Source organism: Quercus lobata, chromosome 2, assembly GCF_001633185.2.
Source record: "Quercus lobata isolate SW786 chromosome 2, ValleyOak3.0 Primary Assembly, whole genome shotgun sequence".
NCBI classification, from domain to species: domain Eukaryota; kingdom Viridiplantae; phylum Streptophyta; class Magnoliopsida; order Fagales; family Fagaceae; genus Quercus; species Quercus lobata.
In genome coordinates this window covers 75,417,460-75,429,635 of record NC_044905.1, presented here as the reverse complement: position 1 = coordinate 75,429,635, position 12,176 = coordinate 75,417,460, and the positions used below count along the sequence as shown (strand labels likewise).

Genomic DNA, 12,176 nt, shown 5'->3' with positions numbered 1-12,176 from the left:
CCAGATCCTGCTGCGCTGGCCCTACAAATCCAGTCGCTGTCAGCAACCGTGGAAGAACTCACAAGACAGAACCAAGAGATGAAACAACGACTACTGCAGGAAAGCAATCGTGCAGATAGGGGAGACGACGAAGACAGCAACAGAAGGCGAACCAGCACTCCGGAGGAAGCAAGCTCTGATCTTTTGAGAGAGATGAGGAAAGAGATGGACGAACTAAGAAACGCCATAAAAGGAAAGACGGACCAAAGCTTGGAGAGAATCGTCCGGAAGACGGATTCGCCCTTTACCATAGCCGTCCAGGAGTGCCCTGTACCCTCCAAGTTTCGTCTACCCCAACTGGAACCTTTTGACGGGCTGAAAGACCCCTTGGATCACCTGAATACCTTCAGGACGACCCTAGGCCTCCAACAGCCGCCTGACGAGATCTTATGTCGCTCATTCCCTACGACCCTCAAAGGAGCAGCCAGGGAATGGTTCAACAAGTTGCCAACATCGTCCATTGACAATTTCGAGCAGTTGAGCAAGCTCCTTTGTCCGCCACTTCGTAGGGGGACAGCGACCAAAGAGAACTGCCGACCACTTGCTTACCATCAAACAAGGAGAGAAGGAACCACTAAGGTCCTACGTGACACGCTTCACCCGAGGAATGTTGGAAATAGACGAGACAGATGACAAGGTACATCTCACGACCTTCAAAGCAGGATTGAAGTCCAGGGATTTTGTGGCATCCTTGGCAAAGAACCCCCCTAAGACGATGGCCGAGGCACTGTTAAAAGCTCAGAAGTACATGAACGCGGAAGAAGCCCTGGCAGCTATTGACGGAGCAGATAAGAGTAGGGAAAAGAAGAAAGAAAAGGAGGATGATCGAAGAGGGCTAAAACGGGATCGGGCTGACAGACGGAATGACGATGGAAATCGAAGGAGAGAGGACAAAAACCCTCGTCCATCAAAGTTCACCCCGCTGGTGATGCCAGTAGATCAAATTCTAACAGAAATAAGGGACGAACCATCCCTAAAGTGGCCAAAACCACTCCATTCAGCACCTGGATTGCGCGACAAGAGGAAATACTGTCGTTTCCATAAAGATCATGGGCATTACACGGAGGACTGCAGGGACCTAAAAGAGCAGATTGAAGAGCTAATCCGTAATGGGAAGCTACAACAGTATGTAAAAAGGGGGGATTTCGGCAGGTACGGACAGAAAAGCCAGCCAGTTAATGCACGAAGAGACGAAGATCGCCCCCAACCTCGTCCACAGAACGCACTAGGGGAAATAAAGACCATCGCCGGGGGACCAACCGCCGGAGGATCATTCAAGTCTCTCAGGAAGTCATACCAAAGACAGGTAAACAGCGTCCACAACGTACCACCGTCAAAGCAAAGACGCACCAGTGAGGACTTGCATTTCTCTGAGGAAGATGCCAGAAGTGTGAAGCAGCCCCATGATGACCCACTCGTCATTATGATCATGATCGAGGGGTTCAACACGCGTAGAGTCCTGGTCGACAGTGGAAGTTCAGCAGACATAATCTATCTTCCTGCTTTCCAACAACTAAAGCTGGACCCAAAAAGGCTCCGTCCTTTTGAGTCTCCCCTCGTCAGTTTCAGCGGAGACAGAGTATACCCCAGAGGAATCACGACGTTAACAGTAACGGCCGGGTCATACCCCCTTCAGGTAACCAACCAGCACAATTTTCTAATAGTAGACTCACCCTCGTCCTACAATGTGATCATTGGCAGACCAATGCTTAATCGCTGGAAGGCTGCTATCTCCACCTACTGCTTAAAGGTGAAGTTCCCAACAGAACATGGAATCGGGGAGATTAAGGGAGATCAAGTACTGGCCAGGGAATGCTACCATGTCGTCCTGGCCTTAAAAGAAAACCATACGTGGACAATTGAGGAGAAGACGCCAGAGATTATGGAGAAACTTGAAACGGTAGATCTGGCTGAAGGGAATCCTCCAAGGATGACCCAAATAGGGACGAGCATGAGCTAAAAGACGAAAGGCGAAATCGTCAGCTTTTTGAAAAGCAACCTCGATATTTTCGCCTGGAGCCATAAGGATATGCCAGGAATCCCAGCAAGCCTCATCTAGCATCATCTGAATGTTGATCCGGGAAAGAAACCTGTCCAGCAAAAAAGGAGAGTCTTTGCTCCCGAGCGAAATAAGGCAGTGATGGACGAGGTAAATAAGTTGCTTGCAGCAAAATTTATCCGAGAAGTCCACTACCCAGAATGGTTGGCCAACGTAGTCATGGTCAAAAAATCAAATGGGAAGTGGAGAATGTGTGTCGACTTCACAGACCTGAACCAAGCATGCCCAAAAGATAGCTTCCCGCTGCCCAGAATCGACCAGCTAGTAGACTCCACAGCAGGACACAAACTCCTCACGTTTATGGATGCGTTTTCAGGATATAACCAGATACAAATGGCTGAAGAAGACCAAGAAAAGACCGTTTTTATCACCAGCCAGGGACTTTACCGCTATCAAGTCATGCCTTTTGGGCTCAAAAATGCAGGGGCCACCTATCAAAGATTGGTAAACCAGATGTTCGAGAAGCAAATTGGGAGAAATGTGGAGGTTCATGTTGACGATATGCTCGTCAAGAGCAAGGAAGAAGAGAACCATCTGGACGACCTCAGAGAGACGTTCAATACTCTCAGACGGTATAGCATGAAGCTAAATCCGTCCAAATGTGCCTTTGGGGTTTCCTCGGGAAAGTTTCTCGGGTTTGTAGTATCGCAGAGAGGGATTGAAGCAAACCCCGAAAAGGTAAGGGCCATCCTGGAAATGTCTTCACCCAGGACGGTCAAAGAAGTACAGTCCCTAACAGGGAGAATTGCGGCCCTCAATAGGTTCGTCTCGAAGGCGACGGACAAATGCCTTCCATTCTTCAAGACTTTGAAGAAGGCGTTTTCGTGGACGGAGGAATGCGAAGCGGCGTTCCGAGAGCTGAAAAGTTATCTTAGCAACCCGCCCCTCCTTAGCCCGTCTAAAGAAGGTGAAGATCTATTCCTGTACTTAGCCGTCTCAACCACGGCTGTCAGCGCGGCATTGATTAGAGAAGATGGTGGTTTGCAACTTCCTGTGTATTACGTTAGCCAGGCCTTCCAGGGTGCCGAGGCACGGTACCCACGTATAGAGAAGATCACCTTCGCCCTGATTACGGCTTCGAGGAAACTTCGTCCATATTTTCAGGCCAATCCCATCGTCGTGATGACGGATCAGCCCATAAAAAAAGCAATGAACAAGCCCGAAGCTGCAGGAAGAATGGTGCAGTGGGCAATCGAGCTCAGCCAGTTCGACATAAAATACCGTCCAAGGGTGGCGATAAAAGCACAAGCACTGGCCGATTTTATAGCGGAGTTCACCGTCCCTGAAAACGTAGAGAACATCTGGACGGTTAATACTGACGAATCGTCCACTCAACGCGGAGGCGGAGCTGGCATCGTCCTCACTTCTCCCGAAAAGAATGTCATCAAGTATGGAGTCCAACTTAAATTCCCTGTGACCAATAATGAAGCAGAATATGAGGCATTACTGGCAGGATTGAGAGTAGCTCGGGCACTAGGAGCTGAGAATGTTGTACTCAGGAGCGATTCCCAACTCGTCATTGGACAAGTAAGGGGGGAGTACGAGGCAAAGGAGGCAAGGATGCAGAAATACCTCAAGCTGACGAACCAATTGATCAGCTCCTTCAATTACATAGAGTTCGTCCAGATCCCCAGGAATCAGAACACAGAAGCTGATGAGGTGGCCCGAAATGCCTCAATGGACAGCGGAGGTAAGAGGTTCGATTGGAAGACGGAAGAACAAAACCATCCGAGCATACTGGAACTTCAGATTTCCTCCGTTCACACAGATCATGGATGGACAAGCCCGATAGTCACATTCCTTCAAGAAGGACGACTACCGGATGATCCAAAGGAAGCTAAAAAGGTAAGGAGACGAGCAGCCAGATTTACGATACTTAATGACGAACTCTACAAAAGAGGCTACTCCCAACCGTATTTGAGATGTGTTGAAAAGGAGGAAGTCAGGTACATCCTTGAAGAAGTGCATGGTGGAATCTGCGGAGATCACACGGGGGCAAAGTCCCTCGCTAGAAATATCATGAGAGCTGGCTACTTTTGGCCAACAATGCAACGAGACGTAGCTGATTTCGTGAGGACGTGTGACAGTTGCCAAAGATATGGGAATGTTCAAAGAATCCCCAGGGAGAAAATGACCACAATATCATCTCCCTGGCCATTCGCACAGTGGGGGATCGACATCATGGGTCCCTTACCTCAGGGAAAGAGACAGGTGAAGTTTCTGCTCGTCGCCATCGACTACTTCACAAAATGGATGGAGGCAGAAGCTCTGGCAACATCACCGAAGCAAAGGTACAAAATTTTGTTTGGAAAAATATTGTTTGCAGGTTCGGTATACCAAGGACGATCATATCAGACAATGGTCGTCAATTTGACAGCTAAAACTTCAGGTCATTTTGCTCGAGCTTGGGCATCAAAAATAAGTACTCATCACCAGGTCATCCCCAGGCCAATGGACAGACAGAAGTAACCAACCGGACCCTGCTCAAGATCATCAAGTCTCGGTTGGTGGGGGCAAAAGGAATGTGGCCTGAAGAACTGCCAAGTGCCTTGTGGGCATATAGGACGACAGCGCGGACACCAACTGGAGAAACATCGTTCAGTCTGATATATGGCACAGAGGCAGTTATATCAGTCGAAGTTGGTCTCACAAGCTTAAGGAGGGAATTTTTCGACGAACAAACCAATGAGAACCAATTGAAGGAAAACTTAGACAACCTGGACGAGATTAGAGATCAGGCAGTAGAAAGAATGGCAAAGTACCAACAGAAGATAGCAGAATACTATAATCAAAGAGTGAAGCTAAGAAGATTCAACATTGGTGACCTCGTCCTTAGAAAAGTCACCCCTGCGACAAAGGATCCAGCACATTGCAAATTGGGACCGTCCTGGGAAGGACCCTACAGAGTTGTCCATTATTTGCGTCAGGGCAGCTACCACCTGGAGGATTCAGAAGGAAAAAGACTACCTCGTCCGTGGAACGTCGAACATCTAAAGAGGTATTACGAAAAGGAACCATAAACTTCATTGTAAAACCAATTTGATACTTCTATCTTATGTAAGCAATTGTTCGAATTATAAGTATTGTCCAGCATCCCTTAAGTGTTATTGAGCAAATCATGCGCCACTGTTTTCAAAGATAAGCACAAACGATTGTCCCCTTAAAGGCTTGACGATGATAAAATTCCTTGAATGGATGTACATCGTCCCTAAAAAGTTTAATGACGATAAAATTCCTTGAATGGATGTACATCGTCCCTAAAAAGCTTAATGACGGTAAAATTCCTTAAATGGATGTACATCGTCCCTAAAAAGCTTAATGACTTAATAACCTTAAATGGATGTACATCGTCCCTAAAAAGCTTAATGACGGTAAAATTCCTTAAATGGATGTACATCGTCCCTAAAAAAAAAAGGTCGTCTCTGAAAAAGATTAATGACGACAAAATTCTTTAAATGAATTACATCATTTCTAAAAAAGCATAACGACGACAAAAGTTCCTTAAGGGGATGCACGTCGTCTCAAAAGCTAAATTTCCTTGATGTCCATGTGCATCACACAACATGATTTCGTCTGTACAGAAGAGCAAGAGGATTAAACCCTTCAAGTTGATCAACATAATCTCGTCCATACAGGACAACCAAAAAGTCAGATTATGGGAAACATTTCCAAAACCCCCAGGAAGGTACAAAAATCCTCACACAACTCATGCAATCATGAAAAGCAAAAACAAACACAGACAGTTATAAAATCAAACATAGAGTTAAGTTATTCTAGAAGCAAAAATGGGGGGCCCCAAAAACAGGAGGGGCATCCAAACAATAGCTGTTCTTGACTTAGTGCATAAAAAAAAAAAGGAAAAGAAATTTTCTTAAAGGCAAAATTAAGCTGAAGGGGCAATATCATCGTCCTGGGTGGCCTGAGGTGGTTCAACACCGGTAGACGCCCCTGCTTGAGCCGCCTCGTCCTCCTCAATCTCCTTATCGACAGCCTCAAAGTCTAAATCGTCAAGGCTCACGCTAGGACCATGCTTGACCAAATACCTTCGCAGCAGCTCGAACCCTTTGAAGTACCACTAGAAAAGAATGGTGTTATATTCTTCAGTGGTTTGGAAAGCAGTAACGGCCTTGGCTACTACAACCTTCATCTTCTGAGCGGCCGCCGCTAGTAGTTCGTCCTTCTGCTTCACAGATTGTCTCTCAACGTCCAGCTGCTCTGTCAGTACACGAACCTACTCCTTGGAAACGTTGAGAGAATCCATGGTCGTGACCAAATCCTTCCGCAAACCAGAGGCCTCAGCCTCCAGAGCTTCTACCTTCGAGTTGGCCACGACGGCCTTCTCTTCATTCGCTAAATACTGAGTAGTGATGTGCATGGTCTCCCCCAACACCTATGAACGAGTACAAAGTTAATAAAAATTAGTTCAATCAAAAACAACAAAAATGATCAAGCAGATAAAAACGAGGAAAGGAACAAGATGTATGATGATTCACCTGCACAAGCTTATGAACGTGGCGGCTCACCATCTTGTGAGAAGGAATGCTCGTGACTTCCCTCATCTCACTAGGGGTAAAAAGCTCGGTGGCACGGTCCATGGCTGTCCCAGCGTCCGACCAAACACTGGCACCAACCTTCCCTTTCCCCTTATTAGTAGCCTTCTGCTTCTTCGAAGGACGAGCCACCTCCTCAATTGAAATACCAGGAGATGCAGCCAGACCCTCTTCCAGATCAAGGGTAGGTGTGGATGACCCTCTTTCCACCACCTCTTTCTCCTTCTCCCTATCTGTGATTCACAGCCTCTTCTGGCCTATGCTGGAAAGGGGCTCATTCTTTTTGCCCTTAATTTTGTCATACATCTCTTTGTTAAATTTCGACGTCATTTCTACACAAAAGAGATCAAGGACGAATAAAAGAGATGTAAGGACGACTAAAAAGAATGCAGATAAACACGAAGAAAAGGCGTGAAGTACAACTTACGTTTTCTCTCTTCACGGTCGAGGGTACTGAGTACGTAGAGGGAAGGTTCTGGTCCCAGACAGTGACGAGCTAAGGTACGCGGATCAATCAGCTCACCAAAATCCTCTATCGTCCTTGCGTACTTGATTGCAGCCTGCACTCGCTCTGCAAACTTGGCCTCTAGCTCTGGACGGTCTTTCACTGCAAAGGACGACATTAAAAAAAAAAAAAGAAAAAAAGAAAAAAAGAAAAAGAAAAAAAAAGGGCCAACAACATTGGGGTACACGCACCAATCAAAGGGGTCTCCCATCGTCGCAGCAACCTAGGTACGTTCCCCCACAGATCATCAGGCAACGTTTCCCAACCGTCCCCAGATACAAAGAAGTATCTTGATTTCCAGTAGCGAAAGGACGACGGAAGGTCAGCTACCAGACGAGCCTTCCTACTCTAGGGTACGAACTCATAGTACCCAAATTCTCTGGACTCTTTTAGACGATACAAGTGGACAGACTCATTAACTGAGATCATATCCCCGTCAACAATGGTCGTCCAGATTACCATACAACTAATCACTATTCTCCAGGAGTTAGGCATAAGTTGCCCCGGTGCAAGGTTAAAATGGTCAAGAAGCTCCATTATGAACGGATGGACGGGAAATCGGAGGCCACACGAAAAAGCAGCCTCGTAAAAGCAAACTTCTCCGTGGGCAAAGGCACAAGCCTTTTCGCCCTTCCTGGGTAGACGAGCCTTAGTTCCCTCTGGAAATTGGAATCTGTCCTTAAATTTACTAAAAACCTCAACTTTCAAGGAGCAATTTTCCTTCAGGGCATGAAATCGACAGACCGTCGCTGGAGCAGGGGAATGGGAGGACGAGGGAGCACGGGAAAGAGTGGTGGTCGTAGCACCGATCCCGGCCTCTTCCTCGACCACGTTTGAGGACGAACCCCTCTCTAAATCACCTAACCCTTCTTCTAAACCCATATTTTCCTCTCTTAGGTGCCCTCTAATAGACCGAAACCAAGCTTGAGACTCCAACAGAAGAGGGTATAAAACACCCAACGCCGAACCTAACCCGGTATCCCTATTAACAAATTCCTCAACTACTAGGTACGAACCGGCAAGGGAAGGCGCACCCAATAGGTCACCAGAAAGCTCTACCAAGGAACCTAGGCGGGCAAGGAGAAAAGCTACGGAAGGGAAGTTACGCCTAACTTCGAAAGTGTCCACCATTAAAGGAAAAAAGGAAAAACTAACACCACCACTCAGTAAGAAGAGAAAATAGTACAGAAAGAAAAAGGAACTTAAGTGACACAAATGCAAGGAAAAACCAGAAAGGAAAGAAAAGCGTAAATAGGGGTGGGCGTACTTGGAAGTTAGGGAGAAAACTGAGAAGGTGAGGAGCAAAATACGCGTAGGAGAGATCAACCGCACAGAGAATGGGGAAAATGGAAAAAGGAAAAGCCAAAAGAAATCAAAGGTCTCTGCCTTGGAAAGTGCGGGAAAACTGAAAAGGCACTCACCAGAAACGAGGCACTCCCACCAATAGAAATCAAACACGTGGCACTGAGAGGAGCCACAGCCGCCACTACGCAATCAATGCGGAGCAGAACTCCAAGCGCCATTACTGAAAAAAATAAATAAATCAAAAATAATGATAATAACAATCTTTTCATATTCCTATAATCGTCCGAGAAATGGACGACCATGGAATAGGGGGGCAGCTGATACGCCCGACCAAAATGGTAATCGTCCATACAATGCAAGATAGGGACGACCTTACTAAAATTGTCCAGAGAGAGAAGGTCGTCCCTCAAAGACCTGAACACTCGTTCCCACTCTTCGCGGAATGGTTACGAGACATTAATCAACCTTTAGACCGTTGGGAATGGCAGCTCATTATTAACACCCAGCAAGGGCGTTACAAGGCTAGATTAAAGCCTCCGTCAAGACTCCACCAACGGCTAGAAGAAATGACCTGCAAACACACATATATAAAGACTGAACCCCAAAAGGGGTGGGGTAAGAAAACACTCTAGCACACTACTCTCATTGCTCTCCTGTGTCAATCTTTCTGACTTTGGCATCGGAGACCTTTTTGCAGGCACAACGCCGGCGAACTACTTCCTTTCGTTCGTCCACGGATTGCAGAAGATTGATTTGGTGAGGAACGGCTTCCATCTGGACGACCATAATCAACTGACGATCAATTCATCATCAATATATATATATATATATATATATATATATATATGAAAAACTGTTACGGAAGAGTCTCTTGAGTAAAGCGAGCATTAGCTAATAAAGCTTCAACCTTCATGTATGTATATAATTATATAGAGAGATAGAGATAATACGATTTGCTCATCTTAGTTTGAAGCGTCACGACTCACGCAAGTGTGATGTCAAATGGAATCGATATTAAATGGAGTGAATAGAATAAGAAATAGTCTTTAATACTATTTTCACGAGGAATATTAAAAAGTATTAAAAAAAAAAACAGTCAATTGTTTTGTTTTTTCATAAGCCAGATATGTGTGATATGTCCAAATCCCAACGTGAAATGAGAACCATTTTATGATGTTTTTTATTGTGCCATTAGGAGTTGGGCTGGGACTCCCCTCACGTAGACTTCAACCCATGATTCATGCTCATAGTGCTAGACTTTAGATCGGCTTGCTAGCTAGACGGCAAATGGATTAGTTAATAGTCGACTTTTAGATTTTTTTTTTTTTTTTATATTGTATATCCGCGTTTGAAGGGGCTATCATTATGGGAATTTAAGTTTTAAATTAAAAATATTTCTTTTCATACCATTGGAATAAAAAAAAATTTTTAAAAAAAACCTTAAATGAGTCTTTTTAATTGTTTCTTACGCTTGAAGTATACGAGCATGCTTCTATACACTTTTTTAAAGAAAATAAAAAAATTCTACCAATATATATATATATATATATAATTTCAAAAATTTTAGGACGACATAAAAAATCACAATTTTTTGCCACAACTATCCACGTAGCATATTATGAGTGGCAAAGACTCACACTCTGCCACATAAAATAATTATAGCAAAAGCTATAGCTTTATGTGGTACAAGAAATATTCACAAAATTTCCGATTTTGGTAGATATGAAGTTACATGGCTATGTTGCCTCGCCCATGAATTTTTATTTTATTTTTCTATAGTATAACATTTTTATAATAACTATCAAACAGGCTTTGTATATAAACCATTGACATTAAAATATTTAGGATTTAAGAGAGCATCAGGTTAAGTTTTAATATATAATAAGATTTAAATGAGTTAAAGAACCAATTAGAATATGATGGTGGAATAATGCTAGAGATATAAACTATTTTACAAAAAAATTTACAAATTACTGATGTAATGAGTGGTTATTGATAAACGAAAAAGTGATGTTATAAGTGGTAGGCCTAGATGAAAACCAATAAGAAGTGGGCCACATCAACTGTTTATAAAAATGTTGTAAAATAGTTTATGTTTGTATCATTACTTTAAGATGGTGGGATGTTCTAATGCTGAGCTTGCTTCCCTATTAAGTATTAATTTCTAAGTATTAAATTCTTTTAGTAACTAGTTATCAACCTGTGCTTTTGTTCTTTAATTATAATTTGTAAATATTATAAGTAAAAATGTTTTTTTAAAAAGTCATATACTATTACATAGAAAAGTTATTTTTCCCATTAGTATTTTGTGTAGGCCTCTTTTATTTTATTTTTTTTATTTTTTTTTTAATAGGAAGGCCTCTTTTATTTTGGGGTTGAATTTGATTATATTTTGTTAATATATATAAAATTTCTAAATATCAAAATGTATCTTGCATCATGCATGAAATTATTTTAGTGCATTTGAGGACAATGTCATTAATTAATGTGTGGTGATTCTTCCACTGAATAGTATAATGTCATGTGTCACAATCTAGATTCATCATCACCCCAATCAAATTAGGTACCATTTTCATCAATTTTGGCACTTTTCTTGCTATATTGGGTAGCGTCCTTATCAGTCCTTCTTCTTTTCCTCTTTCTAATTTTTAATTTTTGTGATTTCAAACCATTAGGATCTATCCATCGTGCCCATCATGCATGTAGGTAAGGTTTAAGCCATAAATCTTTTATTCGAGAATAGGAGACTTTACCAATTGAGTTAAATTAGAACACAAAATGTCTTTTAACTTTGAAGTATAAGAAAATTGCTACGAAATTCAACGCAAAATCAATCATCGATTATTTTTAGGATTTAAGAGAGCATCAAGTTATGTTTTCATATATAATAAGGTTTAAATGTGTTAAAGAACCTATTACAATGTCTTTTCTATTTATGTTTGTTGTTAAATTAAAAAACGAGTTTTACTTTTCATGAGGGTAGGGGGCACTTAAATGTCAACGTTTGTCAGTCGGGCTCTAATTGGATGCTTTGTGGAGTCTTTGCCTCATGCTGTATTCATCCACTTCAATTTATGTTTAGAGGTAATGTATTGTGTTCTGTTGATAGAACGTTGTTTTGATTTGAAATAGAAATTCTATTTTAGCTTAATTAATTTAAGTATATATTTTTGTAAACCTAATTTCTGAAGACTTAAACATCGATCCTTGCCTCTCACCTCACAAGAACTTGTATTTGTAAAATGACTCATGCTAATGATGCACAATGGTGACGGTAGTACGTTCTAATGTCGAGCTTTGTGTCCCTATTAAGTTCTTCTAGTAATTTTCTATTTGAAATGAGAGATGCTACGTCCACAACATTTTTACAATATTTTCACAACAAATTATAGGTGGTTAGTTGTTATTGGTTTAAATTTAAACTTATCACTAAGGGTCCGTTTGGATACAGCTAAAAACTTAAAACTGAAAACTAAAAACACTGTAACAAAATAATTTTTAAATGTGTGAATAGTACCGTGAAACCTATTTTTAATGAAAAAGTTGCTGAAAAATGAAATTTATGGGTCCCATGAACAGTGCACAGTGTGCATTGTTCACGGGAAAAGCCAACAATCACAGCTTGAAAAAAAAAAAAAAACAAACAAACAAACGCAGACGTAGACCGAAAGCACAAAACGTGCCTCTCAAATGCACACTAAGATTACTTTTTTGCCCC

General features: G+C 42.6%; 1 protein-coding gene across 1 annotated transcript; it reads left to right on the top strand.

The window, feature by feature from the left end:
- Positions 1–754: 754 nt before the first annotated feature.
- On the top strand, positions 755–1,999 carry LOC115970831. Its single transcript, XM_031090454.1, has one exon. It carries the CDS (start codon positions 755–757, stop codon positions 1,997–1,999), a length of 1,245 nt encoding a protein of 414 aa, XP_030946314.1.
- Positions 2,000–12,176: the final 10,177 nt, after the last annotated feature.

Bases quoted from the DNA above. Each gene is read 5' to 3' on its own strand.
- LOC115970831 (XM_031090454.1), top strand. From the start codon at position 755: ATGGCCGAGGCACTGTTAAAAGCTCAGAAGTACATGAACGCGGAAGAA.